Genomic DNA, 18,031 nt, shown 5'->3' on the forward strand with positions numbered 1-18,031 from the left:
TTTTTCTGGTGAAGAGGATGAGCTGGGATGGAACTTCTCCTGTCACTGATGCTCCACAGGCTGTCCCTTTTGGCTGTACCAAGTAGTAATATCTCCGTCGAAGAAGTAACTGATGATCTTCCATCTTTTTCAGCATGGATATCAGAGAGTTAGGTAAAGGCAGCTTCAACCATGTTTGCCTAGGAGGGCTTAGTCTTCGGTTGAGACTAGTGCAAGTCCCCCCTCTGGCCATCATAAGATGGAATGGTCCTTGTAGAGCAGGTGCCCTCAAAAGTGCAAAGACCACCCATGCATTATTTTCCACGCTTGTAACCCCTTTGCCACAGGATGTCATTTTGCTTCACAGCTCTCCTGTCTGTGAGTGCTTGAGATTAGTCTGGGGCCTTAAAATTTGTGACTCATGCGTGAATCATGAATCGAGTGCACAAATCATTTCTATTACGGGAGACATCCGTCGACAGATTGGCAAGTCGCAATCGAGCAGCTGACTTCTTTTAGACAGGTAATATTTGCTTGGTCACCCGTGCAGTGGGAAACCAGCTCTGAAATCACACCCCCAGCTCAAGGAGATTAATTCTTGCAGTCTGTCTCTCTCTCTGTTCCCCTATGGAGAGTGGTGGATTGGTAATTCCACCAGTTTTTTTCTTTTAATGTATTTGGCCTTGTCCATGCTTTAAAATACTCAATGGCTTCTTAGAAAACACTGTAAACAAGCCCACCGGCATTATTTATGTATGCTTTCAAAAAGGCAGCTGGGTAGCAAGGTTACCCCCCTCCCCCCCATAATTTACGCCCATACTGGGTAGTATTGTTCCTGAATTTGAAGATGTGCTTTTTTAAAAAATAAAATCCTATAAGATAAACTTTATTTATCTCAGCAGGAAATGAGAATAACATATTAAATACCACTAAGCAATTACGCAAAAGGTGTCACAAGTTTCTCTGTAACCGAAACCTTTTGGTTGTGAAAGAACAAGTAGAATCCTTTCCTGAAAATAACCAATAGATTCTGTAACTTGATCTTGTGAAAATGTCTGTTTGTGGGTTTACCATATACATGGTGTGAAGCATTTAGAGGTCACTCTAAATAGTTTGTGCTTGTAGATCATGGAGCTTCAGAACTAAACGATGGCCCTTTGCTTGTGCCCTGAGGTCCACTGTTACTCCAGCACTTACCGAGGACATGGGTGCAAAGATGGGGGTGGGCTGTCCACACCCCTGGACACAGTTCCATGTCATCAATGGAAGCTGAAAATGTACAGGCCTCTAAACTGGATCCATTCCCCAGTCCTGTGTGTCATCCCCACCCCCACTGGATCAGAAAGCAGACCCTGCTGGGCCTCAATTACACTATAACAAAATATACAAGGTACAGATAATTACCAGTGCAAATAAGCTCAGCTCCTTCACATTTCAGTTAACTTTATGTTAGACGCGGTTACATTCTACTGTATATTTTTTAATAGGGGGTGGTATGGTGGTGCAGTGATTAGCAAGGTCACCTTGCATCTCTGAAAACCAGGGTTTGATTCTCCCTGTCCTGGGTTTTTCCCTGCCTTGTACCCAGTGTTTCCAGGACAGACTCTTGACCCCAAATAGGAAAATCAGTGTAGGAAAAGGAGCAGCAACAATTATTATAGGCAAGAACCTAAACTGGAACTGGTTTACCATGTATTTTCTACACCATAGTGTCCCTGCGTGCAAAGAGTGGGGGGTGTGTCAGGGGAGAGTGAGGTGGTGGGTCATATTGATTAGGTCCGCCTGTCCCTTGTTCCCTTCAATGAGTATAAATTGATGTGTTCTGTTTTGCTTTTGTCCTGTTAGTGACAGTCCCAGAAGCCGCAATCTCTGTCCCTGCACGGACTAAGCACACCAGTCCCATGTTAGCTTAATTCATTAATGGACCCAGCTCCTCTTTCAAGCCCTGCCTCAATGGTGTGACCCAGTCCTGCTTGCCAGCTGACCCTAAAACAGGAAACGGTAAACAAGCCTGTTCCTCAGTGCCCGAGTCTCCGAGTCACATGGTTCAGTTCACCGGCTCGACCGGAGAAAGTCTCAGAGCCTAATTTATCTGTCCGGAAGGTTTTTCCATTTGTCTACAGTAAAGAATGCAGTGACTGTAGGGAATATTTCGAGGGACACAAAGAGAAGTAGCCTTTGCTTACTTTTGTTGGTCAAAACCAACAAATAACATTGTGCTCCATTGAATTCTAGGTCTTCCTAAAACATACAGTGAGTTCTTTTGTTCAGCATTATGTTGTTTCCTGAACTGCGACAGGGCTGTACCTCGACCCAGTGGCACAGTTTGTCATTCCCTGACTTATGTAAAGCCCGTGTACATTTCTTGTTACCTCTCTGCCCCACAGTGGTTCATAGCTGTAGTGTCCAGAGAAATTGTACAGCTTCCACCACGGGAATGCTCCTCCCCCCTCCCCTCAGTGCTCCACAGATGTCAACTGTCGATACAGCAGACAGCGAGTCCCAGTCTATTGCGATACAGTTAGAAATTGCAGCGTTGTTGCTCCTTCCGATGAGCAGAATGAGCTGTGCTAAGCATCGTGCTCTGGGATGTAAGGGTGCAGAGATTAAAAGGCTTCCTATGATGTTTAGATTCAGGTGGTTTAGATGTCGGATATCAATTATAAGAGGTGTAGATAGTTATGTGTGCACCCGTGGTAGAGGGTCCCGTACGGTGTCTTGCCTGCCTGGTGCCCAGGTAGGGGACCTTCCAGATCGAGTGGACAGGCTTTTGGCCCCAGCCGGGGTGGATCCAGTGGTCGTGGTGCATGTTGGCACCAATGACATAGGAAAGGGCAGAAGGGCTGTTCTGCAAGATAAATTTATAGAAGTCGCAGATAAGCTTAGAAGCAGAACATCCACAGTGGTATTCTCTGGAATACTTCCCGTGCCACGTGCAAGTCAGGCAAAATTAGCTGAGATAAGGGGATTAAATGCGTGGCTAAAATGGTGGTGTAGGAAAGAGGGGTTCAGGTTTATGGGGCACTGGAAGACCTTCTGGAACAGGTGGGACCTGTTCAAGCCGGACGGGTTGCATCTGAACCATAGGGGAACCAGTGTATTGGGGAGGCGTATGTGCAGAATAGTTGAGGAATGTTTAAACTAGGGACTGGGGGGGCAGGGAGGTCAGTTAAGAATTTATGTGGGGAGAGACGGAAAGCCCAAATAAATATTAAAAGTAGACATTGTAAAAGGCCTACCATTAGTGGTCTGTATTTGAATGCTAGGAGTATTAGAAACAAAATTAATGACTTAGAGGCTTTAATTTCTTCAGACAATTACGACATTATAGGAATAACTGAAACATGGATGAGTGACAATGATGGTGATGAATATAATATGGATGGTTATACGTTGTTCCGTAGAGACCGGATAGGCAAGAAGGGAGGTGGTGTTGCAGTATACGTAAAAGAAAACTTGCAGGCAAGGGATCTCACTGATAAAAATAAAAATTCAGAAGCTGTATGGATCAAACTTGATGCTAAAGATTCAAATGGCCTAATTGTCGGGGTTTGTTATAGGGCACCTAATGTAGCTGTAGAGGAAAGCAGAATATTATATGATGATATCAGGATTATGAGTAATAAAAATGATGTGGTGGTTATGGGTGATTTTAATTTACCTGGGATACAGTGGGACACAGTCTCTGGCTCTTCTGTAAATGAACTTGAGATGGTGGAATTAGTACAGGATTGTTTTTTTACTCAGTTTGTTAATACTCCTACCAGGGGAGAAGCCCTTCTTGATCTCGTTTTTTGTAATAACCAGGATAGGATTGGAAAATTAGAGGTTTTAGACCCATTGTACGGTAGTGATCATAACATGGTTAAATTCGAGGTTAATTTTAGTGTCCGAAGAGCAAAGTCTAAATTAAAAGTATACAATGTTAGGAAGGCTAACTTTAATGGTATGAGACGGAAATTAGAAACTGTAAACTGGACAGAGTTAAATAGCAAAACAGTTGAAGAGGCATGGGAATTTTTCAAAAGCACATTGTTGCAAGTGCAAGAGGACTTAATACCTGTTTCCAGCAAAACTAAATCTAGGAAACGACAACCAAGGTGGTTTACTAAGGAAATTAAGAATAAAGTCAGGAGGAAAAGGGCTCTGTTCCACAACTGGAAAATAACTAATGATTTCAAAATCAAGCAGGAGTATCTAAGTCTACAGGCAGAGTTAAAAAATGACATTAGGCTATCAAAGAGGGATGTAGAAAGAAAAATTGCATTGGAGGCTAAGCATGACAGTAAAGGTTTCTTCCAATATTTTAACTCCAAGAGAGCACTAAAAGCTGAAATCACTAATTTGCAGGATAGTAAGGGCCTTATAATTGGTAACGAAATTGATATGGTAAACGAGTTTAATGATTATTTTTCAAGGGTGTTCACAATAGAGAACACAAGTAACTTACCACCAATTAATACGAATACAGCATCGTCTATGACCAATATATGTATATTTGGTCATAAGGTTGATGTGATACTAAGCCTAGCTAAACTCAAAATAAATAAATCGCAGGGGCCTGATGGCATCTTACCTTTAGTCTTGAAAGAGATGAGGGATATTATTAGCCAACCTTTGACTTTAATATTCCAGAAATCGTTATCTGCGGGTGTGGTACCATCAGATTGGAAGCATGCTAATATAACACCCATATTCAAAAAAGGGGATAGAAGTAATCCAGCAAACTATAGGCCAATCAGTTTAACTAGCATTACTGGAAAAATAATGGAAGCTATAATTCAAGTGAAAATGGTAGATTACCTAGATGCAAATAACATTATAAAGGATAGCCAACATGGATTTAGGAGAGGTAGATCCTGCTTAACGAATCTGCTTGAGTTCTTTGAGGAAGCTACAAGTGAAATTGATCACAAAAAGGCCTATGATGTGATTTACTTAGATTTCCAGAAAGCCTTTGATGTTGTCCCCCACAAACGGCTCTTGTTAAAGCTTAAAGCTGCAGGAATTTTAGGAACTGTGGCAGCTTGGATCAAAAACTGGCTAACTGATAGGAAGCAGCGAGTAGTTATTTGAGGCACTATGTCACAGTGGGCCTCCGTTTATAGTGGGGTACCGCAGGGTTCAATTTTAGGACCACTATTGTTCCTAATTTACATTAATGATATTGACACGAATACATACAGTAAACTGGTTAAATTTGCAGACGACACTAAGGTGGGCGGGGTAGCAGATACTAATCTAGCAGCAGAGAGGCTTCAACGGGATCTGGATTTAATTAGCGAATGGGCTGATACTTGGCAGATGAAATTTAACACAGATAAATGTAAGGTAATCTATGCAGGGAGCAGAAATATACAGTACAGATATTTTATGGGTTCCACTGAAATAAAGGTAGCTGATTACGAGAAAGATCTCGGTATGTATGTTGATGCTTCCATGTCCCACTCTCGCCAATGTGGGGAAGCAATAAAAAAGGCGAACAGAATGTTGGGTTATATCTCTAGATGTGTGGAGTTTAAGTCAAGGGAGGTGATGTTACACTTATATAATTCCTTGGTAAGACCCCACCTAGAATACTGTGTGCAGGTTTGGTCACCATACCTCAAGAAGGACATTGCTGCCTTAGAAAAGGTGCAACGAAGAGCTACGAGAATGATTCCTGGTCTTAGAGGAATGTCTTACGAGGAGAGGTTAGCGGAACTGAATCTGTTCAGCCTTGAGCAAAGGAGACTAAGGGGGGATATGATTCAGGTCTATAAGATTCTAACGGGTCTGGATGCTGTTCAGCCAAATGACTATTTCAATATTAGTCTAAATACTAGAACTCGTGGCCATAAGTGGAAATTAGCGGGAGAACATTTTAAAACAAATTTGAGGAAACACTTCTTTACACAGCGTGTAGTCAGAGTATGGAATAGTCTTCCTGCTATTGTAGTGGAAGCTAAAACCATGGGTTCCTTTAAATCAGAGCTAGATAAGATTTTAACAACTCTGAGCTATTAGCTAAGTTCTCCCCAAACGAGCTTGATGGGCCGAATGGCCTCCTCTCGTTTGTAAATTTCTTATGTTCTTATGTTCTTATGTAAACACAGAGGTGAAGCCCAGGATGGGAAACCGATATAAAAGCAGTCTTACATCAGTATAATAAATACAGAATATGAAGCAGCTTATAGAAAAGATGTGTCCTATGTGCAAAACAAACTGTACAAATGCATAGCACACAGATTTGGCAAATAGACAATAAGCCACATCCATCAGGTTCGTATCTAACCATCTTCCATAACTGCTTATTGGGTACGAGGAGTTCCAGAGAGCCAGGAGTCTATCCTGGGAAGCACAGGGCACAGCCCTGGAGGTATGACACTGCAGTGCCCGCTATCGAGTGACTGCACTACCCTAAAATAAACATGTATAACAAAGCAATACATGTCGTACTGCTCATATCAGTAATATATTATACATAACTCTTCTTCAAACCTTGATACTTGAGTACATACGTTTCTTAATACATTGAACGACATATAATTAGCACAATAAACAGGTGCAGACTTTTGATCAGGGCCCTGCAGATAGTGTGATGTCGTGCGATGACATCAGCGGAGACTCCACAGCCGTCTCCCACGTGTCTACAGTGCAAATGTGGCCCCCCTTGCAGTTGTTAACCCCGTAACTCCACATGCAACTTCACAGCAATCAGTTTAAAAGTTAAGGAGGCTTCCATATTGCTGTTTAACACAACACTTTGCAGCTCTACTAGTTAATCACTGACTGGAGTGAAACAACCACAAATAGCTCATTTTGTTTTACCGTGTACAGTGAGCTTAGTACAAAAGCTCATTAATGCACACAGACCAGCATAGCTTCTCATGTAGACGTAATACTTTGACAATTGAACATACGAGGGTTATATTCCCTTGTTACCGACAGACGGGACCACTGAATTGCTGTGTACCCCTAACATTTTTGCCTTTGTAGCTTGATGATATAAGCAGTCTGCTGAAGGCCAAATATGCCGGGGGTTCTCTCTCCAGTCCTGAAAAGGTATGAGAGCTCTTTTTAAAAGATATTTTCATTTTGCAGAACTGTGATTAGTTGGACAGAATATCTGTAGTCAGGTAATTACTCCTGTCACACTGAGGATAAGCTGTAGGGAGACTGGCAATCTCATGTCCCACGGTGACTGAAATCCCATCTCCCGCCCCCAGTGCCCATTATGTAGAGGGTGCGCACATGGCCGCCATAAACATGCAAGACCACCGTTCTCTAATTGTCCCTTTTGTCAATGAGAGAGTCTGGGTGCCACTGAGAGAATCTGGGTGCCGACCTGTCCATCTCAGTTGAAATTAAATCTTCATTTAACTCTTTTTTCATCACTCGACACAGGTGCACAGATGAGTGAAATACTTAAATAAAAACAAATAGTGCAAATAGGAAGTATAACAAAAAAAACAGAAATAGCCCATCTGAGGCCAGCTTAAATGAGTATCAACTCATCAGTCGAGAATCCTTGCATTTAGAGAGTTGCTTTGAGATGTCCATCAGGTGGGGGAATTTTGAACAAAGGGCTAGTGTGTGGGATACTGATCTGTTGACTCCTGGACATGGGGCCATGGGTCTTATTTTTACTCCATCCACGGCACTCCCCTCTGTCCCCCCTGGGACTGAAGCTGTCAGAATCAGCCCTCGGTGCTCTTAGCCGTCTCCCCGGCGCATTGCCTGCACGTTAAGCTTGCACTGAACAGAGGTTGCTAAGCGTCTGCCTGCATATAACAACAAAAGAAAAATCTGCAGATCTACATCAACACTACAGAATATTATTTTAATGCTTTGGACACATTTATATCAGGAAAACAATGATGCGTTTAATATATTATCAATTAAAGATACATTTTCAAACTTACCCTAGCCCTATTTTAATAGCCACCAACATGCAAATTTGATAAATATATTGTTGATAATTTAATATGAAAATACCAGACTTAAGCCTGTGTAGTAATGACATATTTTAAATAAGTGGAAATAGATGCCTTATATTATGCAGCTAGGAAGATATCCTGACAAAGAGCTTGGATTAATCAATTTTATATCCCATTTGTACCTATCCTTTCATAGCACGCTAGTCACCTCATCTCAAATATGTATCTCGACACAGAGGATGTGGACTCCTGGGAAATCAGTTTGTAGCAGCCTTGTACTTAATGCACATGCTATCCACAATCCCAGACACTTGTTTTTCCTGTGATAAAAGTCTATTCTTCATTTCCTGACACATTTGATGGGAAAAAAACACCTGCCGTTACATAATGTTTTATTAATTCCACTTTTGGAATGAATATCCTTCTTGCGTAACCGATTATTCACCAGGGTTGCGGGAAGCTCCTGGCTCTTGCAGGGGAAACCCTGGATGGGCTGTCAGTTTGCCGTAGCAAACACAGACAAAATAATATGGGCAATTTAGAGGCACCAGCTTGCCTGTGGACTACAAGAGGGAACCAGAGATGCAGAAGAAACACTTTAAAACTCAGTGGATTCCAATTCCCAACCCTATAATGCTTACCACTAAAACCATAGTGTCCAACTTCTTGCCAGATGATTAATATTCTATAATTAATATATTGTAATTAATCCACTGCATGCCAGAGCATAGCTTTAAAAAGCATCAGAGCCTTCAACCCCTGTAAGAGGCGACTACCTGCCCCAGTATTAAAAAAAAAACACACACTTCCCCTGTGTCACTGTGCCCAGTGACGGTAACTCATCTCGACGGGGCTGGTGGTGCGTGTTAGCCTTTTCGGCATTAAGGGTTGTCGTTGCATGCCACACGGACTGACCGGTGCGCCGCTTCTTTGCCTTCGCCCTCATTCTAGCATTGAAGCATTTTTTTTTATCAACCTTCCGACCTCTGAATCCAAATGTCCTCCTCAAAAGCCACTGTGTATTTATGTAGCATTTTTTTATATACATCAGCGCACCACCTTTCAGTTAATTACAGGCTCTGAGATTACTTGATTAGTTTAATCAGGTTGCCTGGTGATGGGTTGTAACAGATATATGCAAAGGCAGGCCGGGGAACCCCGGGAACATATCGTAAACAGCCAAAGAAGTGACAATGGTGTCTGATGGAGCTTGATTTATGTGTTTATCTCTAATTACTCAGAAGCTACCCAGATGCAGCTAGTTTGGATGCACAGAGTTTCCAGCATAACCTGCAACAAATGTGACATTTAAAACCAGTATAAACAAAACTACAGGATACAGTTATATAACCGCACATCTCTGGTGTTACTTTATTTGGTTTTTGGTGATTTTTTAAAAGAGAAATAAAAAGCTTCCTGGAAGAATAGTTTTGGATAGAGAGAAGAGGCAGCCTCCAGGTTCGTTGGCGTGGTGGAGCCCTTCTTAAGCAAACCAGAACTCTGGTCTGAGTTTATTTACTAGCCCTTGTGGGATGTCCTCCACCATAGGTGCTGAACCTCTGTCCTCCACCATAGGTGCTGAACCTCTGTCCTCCACCATAGGTGCTGAACCTCTGTCCTCCACCATAGGTGCTGAACCTCTTCCTGGCCCTGCTGCTCAGCTCCTTCAGTGCCGACAACCTGTCGACCACGGATGAGGATGGAGAAATGAACAACCTGCAGATAGCCTTTGCCCGCCTCCACCGCGGCGCTGACTGGGTGCGGCGAGCCGTCTGCAGTCTATTCGAGCATAAACGGCGGAAGAGGAAGGAGGTCAAGGACGGGCTCATGCTGAAGGGCAACGGTGTCCTGGGCCTCATCAATCACCGTGGAGACGGGCACATTGTCGCCGATGGCGACGGCTACACAGCCGCCCCCGAGCTCACCGTGAGTGTGCCCATCGCATCGGGTGAATCCGACGTGGAGTTTCCCGAAGAAGAGGAGGAAGAAGAACAGACCTCAGATGAAGAAGAGGAGAATCAGGTGAGTCATTACACTCTGACTCCGCTCTGGTCAGGGATCCAAAAGGGCCTGCATGACTCCAATCACCGTTATGTTACAGGCTTTATTGGCAGTATGTTTTAGGGTTGCAAAAAATGATAGTTTTGGTTAATTGATTAAACACGTGTTTGGGTGATCAATCAAATGATTATTTGAGCCAAAACACAGGGTTTAAAGAATTGCAAATACTTTATTTGAAAATCATCAAGAGGTATTTTTAAGTCACAGTTGTAATAAAACTTTACAGAATGCAGAGAATCTGTATTTAAAATGACTAAGTAGCATTGCAGTTGCACTGCCTTGACAAGTGAAAATTTGGTAGATGTTGGATACTAACTTCTTTGACGATGCAACATTAAATTAATCCCCAACTATTTATGTTTTGGTCCTACACCAACCCTCCATCAACAAACCCGTCTCTGCCATAAAAAAAATTGTCTCTGCCATATTTAGCTTACTGAAACTTATACTCAACACACCAATGTTAATATTGCTTGGTGATGATGTCATTATATGCAAGTTATGCAGTAAACCACAAAATTACCCCTATTGTATTTGTATTATTCTAGTACAACACATATAATAATCAATAAAACAAAATTGCGGGGCACGTTTCCAGAAGGTTCACTATCAACCACTTCACCATCTCGTTTATCTAATTTGACCAGAGCTTCGAATGTGTAAACCAAGAGAAAGATACTGCCATTGTGCCTAATCACTACACCAAGGTGTGAGGTGCTGATTATTTGAGAGGGCTAATCTGTCTCTGGGCAGGAGAAGAGACTGGGTGAGGGGGGGTGCGGGTGGGGGTGGGGGTGGTTTGTGAATACAAAGCTGTGGACTGATCATGTGGCCTTATCGTTAGATGGTTGTGCGGGAGATCTTTCTGACGCCTGCCTTGTCGGCCTCTGGGAGCGACTCGTCCTTTTGTCACATAGCGAGGGTCACATTTTCAGACATTAGGTGGTCAGCTTGAGAGCGGAGAAGTGTCCCGAGGCCCATGGATCATTCGACTTTGAAAGGTTTATTGTCATTGTGCTGCACACAATGAGATAACATTAATGACATCCTAAGCTGATGTGATACAGATAAATTATTTACTTCATATTTGCATTACATCGGCTTTGAATGTACATTTACATTTCAGTTCTTTTAATAATCCTTCAGGGCTGTTTCCATGCAGTCAAGCAAATTTTTTTTTTCTGGTCAGAATATTACCCAGTGTTAGAGTAATGAGAGAAGCAGTAACTGTGTGCACTTGTAAGTATGGAAGTCTGTCATCTTGAAAGATCATCACTCTTATGGAGTTATTTAATCCACAGTAATACCTCTTCTGTTGCAAGAGATAAGTGTATGACTGGAATTTTATCATTTTACTTTTTTGTACTCTAAAAATGTTGTTGACTGGGGTTTTTTAAGACAAATTAACGGAAGTCCAACTGAAAAGACTAAATAATAATCCATCCATCCATTTTCTGTCCAGTTCATGGTTGTGGTGAGTCTGGAACAGAGACCTCAGCCAACTGTATTTAAATGAAATGAATTTCTCTGTTGTATGTACCTGCTGAAATGGTAAAATTAAGTGAGCACAAGCAGAACACAGGTTTCAGGCTGTACCGAGTGCCCACGGACTCCCTTGGCTGGTATAGTCTATTCCCTGAAGTGGGTAAACCTGTGATTGCTGAATAAAACATTGGGAACAAATTCCAGTGATTGCTATTTTCCTTAAAAGGATATTTTTCTACATTCCCTGCCTAGCAAAAATGAGATGTAGCTGGAGGCCTGTCATCTGTATTAGCGATTAACAGGCCTGCCTGATTTAGTGTTTTTCTGAATACAGGCAATCACTCCACACACGGGGAGTCTTCCAGTAAATGACATCAAGAGGGTCCTGAGTCATAGATTAACATAAAAATGTGTCATTTTTATAATTTACAGTTACAATGGATGAATCCTTAAATGCACAGCAAAGAAAATGTTTGGGTGGGTCTGAAATTGCATACTTACACTGTACATACTGAATTTCAGTAGAAGCCTAGTACTACACTATTAATGTAGAATGTACTGTATGTATTCATAAGAACATGCACCCTGGGATACTGTGGTCAGCAATAACTCACCATCTTGCATATTACCTGACCTGGATGTTTACCAAATGACGTTAAACTATTAAAAACTATCAAGGGGAAAAAAACATTATGTAAGTATATAAGAGTGGGTATTGTTTTCTACTTAAATTTGTACAGAGATAGCACTTCCTCTGCCATCTTGACACATTTCTGAGTGAGCGGCTTTCTTCATTTCTGGTTGTGGCTCCACAGTCCTTCCACACGTAAACATTTTGCAGAATGTAGTATGTCATCTACTGTACATACTACTTATTTACCGTCCCTACCCATTCTAAGGATTCAGACATAGGCCTACTGCTGACTTCGTATACTATATTTCGTCTACTACATAGCAATCAAGTATGGGATATTGGACGCACCCTAAGTCTTCATAATATGGATGCGCGATGACGAAACACACAGCAGGGCCACACCCCTCCCCCGCTGGGCCCGTGAGGTGCAATCAGAGACGGGCAGCCAGCGTGATTATTTCTGATTGTGTGACACATACTTCTGAGTCCCCCCCCCTCCACAGAGCTACGTCCTGCACTCCCCTGTGGCAACCCCCATCCACAGCAGTAGGTGTTCCTGTGAAGCAGCAGTTTGTACAGGGGTGGAGCCACAGGGGCACTGGTTCCAACTGATAGCTGATTGGCCCCTGGAGTACCCACACTCCTGTCACTCACCAGTTCAAAACATTTCATTGGCTAATAAATAGGTTGGCCCCTCTTTATGATTTATGGTCCCCCACTTTAAAAAATCAAAACATTTCCTCTGCTATGATGTGTACCATACTCACTGTCATCTTGTCTTTGTGGCTTTCTGCTTATTTCAGAAACATTATCTGACATGTGTCTTTGCTTCGGCACCATAGCCAAAAGGAATTTAACGGTAGTGCCGGCCTTTTGTTGGCAAATATTTTTTCAGCATCCCATCTGTGTGGGAGCAGCTGTGTGATTTCAAGAGCACTGGATATTCTGGGGCTGGTTAAAGCACCAGTTCAAACGTAGTCTCCACCTCACTGATTTTTAGTGGAAAAGATCTCTGATCCTCTTCCAAAGTATAACAGAGGGCAAAATGGACACTGATGACTGTGGATGAAGGATCCATTCAGGCTGGTTGAATGAATTAGCTACAGTTTTTTTTAATAATCCATGAAAACTTCAGCAGATGCACCCCTTTTTTCACTTTCTGGTTTTTCCTACTGCTTTTTGTGTCAGATTCTGTTCTTCTGCATCTAGCCATGTTTTTTTTTACCTGCTCAGTGACAACATTCAAGAAAACAATGAGACTGGGGGCGTAGATTACAAATCGGTCACTAGGGGCCGTCACATGGGGGTTTATGGGATGGCTGACACCACCCGCCCATCCATTGAGCTTGACGTCTGAGTTGTATCATCATTGAGGTCTAGTTGGTTCTCCGCTGGAACCCCTCCCATAACCGGATGGCCCATTGAGGTCTAGTTGGTTCTCCGCTGGAACCCCTCCCATAACCGGATGACCCATTGAGGTCTAGTTGGTTCTCCGCTGGAACCCCTCCCATAACCGGATGGCCCATTGCACCCTGTCATAATGGGCTGTGGGTGAGACCCATGTAGATCTCACACAGCTGACTGCAGGCAAACTGTTACTAACATCTCAGAAAAACAGCCCCCAAGGCCCCCCTACCTTTCCCCGGAGATCACCCACACAGCCATGCAATAACGACAGACCATACACTAGGCCGAAAGCATCCCAAGATATCTTGGACAACAGAGCAGAGGTACTGGAGACATTTTCAAAGTATGGTTGATTGCTGAAATATGGACCCATGCTCATCATTCCTTTCTGGAGTTTTCTGTGGGGCTTCGGGCCGTCAGAGGGTAGCAGACGCCAGCGCCGGCCCTGCCAGCCCCCAGCATTTCCTACCGGGTTACACACTTACCACGGCCTTTTATCTCTTGTAGTCACGTGTCTCTCTGTCGCTTCGTATCTTGCCTGCCCCACCGTCTCTCTCTGCCCTTCTAAGGCTTTTTTTGCTCTCCTGCCCCCACCCTCCTTAATCTGTTGGCTGTGACCCGGAGGGAGGCCCTACGTGACTTGTGACTGTAGAGACCCCCCCGCCCCCACCACCACCAGGCCTGCGATGAATGTCCCAGCACTGCTAACTGCCCCGCCCCCATTCAGGGGATGGTCCAGGACGACTGTGCTGCATAAGCAGTCATTCAAAATGGATGGGTTGAAAAAGTAGATTTATCGCAATAATCGGTTGCAATGATGATTAAAATGCAATGTTTTCATGTTTTTCAAATGGAAACCTTGCACTCAGCCCCCAAATCTGTTATTATTGGCCCTCTGCGTTGTCTGTAAGGCCGGATGTATATGCCTGCTAGCACACATCACATACTATATATTACAACGTTGTGCTTAATTCTGGGCTACACGCTTTGCAACATTCTGTCATGTGATTAAGTTTCAGTTCATTTAGCTGTTCACTGTGATGCCTGTTTAAATCTAAACAGATGCCTGTTTAATGGTGTATTTAAATCAAATAACCAGCTGCCCAACGCCATGATTCCTTTTATAACCGTGGTTTTTAGACATTTCACTTAATTTACCCCAACATTCCTGCTCAGGATAAGTTTTTGGAAGATGTGTAGAAGGATGGACTTTAGTTTACCGTGCCTTAAAGAAAAATATGAATGTTAAATACTGTCAGTAAATATCACCCTAAACAATACAAATGAATAAAGATGTTAGGCTGTTAGTCTCTTATTCTCCTCCTCCTCAACTTTTTGGTACCAAGCTGTTAATTTAGCAAATGCATTTAATTTAACATGCATTTTCATAAACAAATTATCATTTCATTTGTGGTGTCATTTTATGAGCTGTTATGGCATTATTATTTTTTTCATTAACTCTATAGTTTTGGAGCATTTCCATAAATTGCAAATCAAAATTCTGGTGGAAATTGCTAGATAGATGAAAAGGATTTCTCGGCTGTTCCGCACCCTTGCACTTGGTGCCACAGCCCAGAAATTAAATGTGTTTTTCCTGCACCTGCTGCACCTGTTTGCTGGATAAATATGTCGGGCAGCAGGTGGCAAAGCGGTTAAGGAGCTGGACCAAACAGTTGCAAGTTCAAGTCTAAGAAAGCTTTGCTGTTCAGAGCCCAGAGCCCAGATTCTAAATGGCTTCGATTTCTTGCCATTTAATGAGCCAGTATTTATTCAATATGAGTTTTTTTTTGTTGTTTGTTTATAATAGAGAACAATAGAAATGTTATTAGAGTGCAAATTATACACAACTCCACAATGGGAACGTCCAATCTTGAGAAACAAACAGATTCCACGTAGCTAATAATTAACTACTTCAGAATTTTACAGTTTTTAAAACTGTTCTTCGACACTGCTTAAATAGCTGGCCGTCTTGATTTAGTGACTGGAGAAAGTGAGTTGTCATTATGAGGAAAGCATATGGCCCAGCGGAGGGCAGGCTGACTGACAGACAGCAGGGCAGAACATAGCAGTACATAAACACGCATGCTACTGTCTGACCTGTTTACTGTCGGGATTCCCGAGGGGACCGGGCAGCCAGTTCACCTTGGACCCCTGGAGGGTTTTCCTCCTATATCAAACACTAGTGTCTTGTTTCGCTTCCTTGGAGATCTTCTGGTTTTTATTCACTATTAATAATCATTACCATTAACTATGGTATGTGACTAAGTGACATTATTTTAGTCTTCGTTAAACATTTCTTTAAGCACTTGATTCTTTGTTAACTACTTCGTTAAGCACTTGATTAATTGTTAACTACTTCGTTAAGCACTTTTTAAGCATGAATTAAATTTAACTGGAGAAAAAATGTGCTTAAGTGCATTGGTTGTCACATGTAAATTAGGGTCTTATTGGGGGATTCATTTTCCCAAAGTATGAACAGACCCTCAGTTCAGCAAAGAGATGGGGTCAGCAGATTCACTGGGTTAGGGTTAGGGTTAGGTCAGCATATTCATTGGGTAAGGCTTGTCTGAGGTCAGCCACAAAACCCTGGCCCTGGGTTTGGCGTTACTGTGTCTCCGGCTGACATGGGAGCCCCAACAACCTAGAGTGAAATTTTTAAGTCGTTTCCTCAGTCCTGCCATCCAAGGAAAACGCGCAGGAAACTTGGAAGCCATCAGAAGGGGAAAGGAGAAGGGGTTAGCGGTGTTTATTCACATCACAACTGATCAGGCATGACTGCATATATATCCGGCATATTCTCAAGGTAATAGATTAGCGATTGAAATCATGCAGAATGTTAAAACATTCATGCTGTCGTAATCCGGGGCTGTGGGCTGACTTAGGCTAACATGGCCTTCGATCACGCATGCTGGGCTGCCTCATCTATCGTATTGGAGCATTTCCATACAAGCAAATTGTGATTCAGGTGGAAATTGCTGGAAATGAAAATGAATTTCTGCGTACAGCCAATCCAGGCCACAACTCAGAAATGGAGCGCGTCTTTCACTGCCCCCCACCCCTTACTGCCCCTAGATTTAGCCCCCCACACCTGCTTTCCACATGAATGCATTAGGTACCCTGTGGCACGTCGGTTTAAAGGGATTTAATCAAACAGCCCTGAATTTCAGGACTGAGGCAGGGCATTCCTGTTGAACCCTAAAGTATGATTTTTAATCTGAATCGTTTCAGAATTCTAAGAAGTAAGGCACTGCAGGACATGCAAAAACCACAGATTTCACAAAATAATATAATATGCAATATATAATAATATTTTTTTACTTATAGTAATCAGAGTACAGATTCTGGATTGCACTGATATTAATGTTTACCCCCAGTCAATTTAAGTATCATTCCAACAGAAAGCCTAGTAATCAATGGAGAAAAGGCATGAAAGGTTTCAAACCTGCATTATTACCTGAAACAGTGGCAGAATGGTATATAACCTGAGCTATGAGTCATGAGTTTCCTGCAGTCTATACTGAGGCAAGGGGGATGAGAATATAAATACATAAAGAATAAATTTATTCCATCAAAATCTAATAAATACAACTCATGCTGTGTCATATCTCATATTATATCAGTGGTCAGGGGTCTTTTAATGATGCGTCAGTTGTAGTACATGCATGTGATTATTTTTAATGGCATGTAGGATATGAGTGTTTTTATTTTTAATTATTCTCATCAGTTATATCTGTATAGTGTGTCCTCTATATTGCTTCTGTTTTTACAAATAATGAATCTAACTCACACTCTCAGAACTAAGAACATAAGAACATAAGAAATTTACAAACGAGAGGAGGCCATTCGGCCCATCAAGCTCGTTTGGGGAGAACTTAGCTAATAGCTCAGAGTTGTTAAAATCTTATCTAGCTCTGATTTAAAGGAACCCACGGTTTTAGCTTCCACTACACTAGCAGGAAGACTATTCCATACTCTAACTACACGCTGTGTAAAGAAGTGTTTCCTCAAATTTGTTTTAAAATGTTCTCCCGCTAATTTCCACTTATGGCCACGAGTTCTAGTATTTAGACTAATATTGAAATAGTCATTTGGCTGAACAGCATCCAGACCCGTTAGAATCTTATAGACCTGAATCATGTCCCCCCTTAGTCTCCTTTGCTCAAGGCTGAACAGATTCAGTTCCGCTAACCTCTCCTCATAAGACATTCCTCTAAGACCAGGAATCATTCTCGTAGCTCTTCGTTGCAATGAGTGCCTGTTTGAGACTATTTATAATGTGTAAGTTACAGTCATGGTTGTGGTCATGGTCACAGTTGTATTCACGGTCATGGTTGTTGTCTTCTCTGGTCAACTTTTTGGAAATTTAATTGTCTTCTGGAGCACCAGAATTCCAGACAATAAAGTCTGTCTTCCCAGACCTAAGCTCGCCCCCTTAGACCCAATGTGATGCCTCTGATCAGACAGAACCATCACAGATGTCACCAAACTGAAAAGACACACTATCCCACTAATCAGCACATCACTCTCCAGTTGTGTGCCCTGTCGC

General features: G+C 42.4%; 1 protein-coding gene across 5 annotated transcripts in view; it reads left to right on the plus strand.

Annotated features, from left to right (window-relative positions):
- The window catches only part of LOC111850087 (sodium channel protein type 2 subunit alpha-like), a 130,495-nt gene that overhangs the window by 88,817 nt on the left and 23,647 nt on the right, over window positions 1–18,031 (plus strand). For all 5 annotated transcript variants that reach the window (XM_072712245.1, XM_023823605.2, XM_072712247.1 and 2 more), the window contains one exon: window positions 9,528–9,920. In XM_072712245.1, the coding sequence (XP_072568346.1) occupies window positions 9,528–9,920 (393 nt within the window). The remainder of the gene's footprint in view (window positions 1–9,527; window positions 9,921–18,031) is intronic.

This window comes from Paramormyrops kingsleyae, chromosome 1 (genome assembly GCF_048594095.1).
Source record: "Paramormyrops kingsleyae isolate MSU_618 chromosome 1, PKINGS_0.4, whole genome shotgun sequence".
NCBI classification, from domain to species: Eukaryota; Metazoa; Chordata; class Actinopteri; order Osteoglossiformes; family Mormyridae; genus Paramormyrops; species Paramormyrops kingsleyae.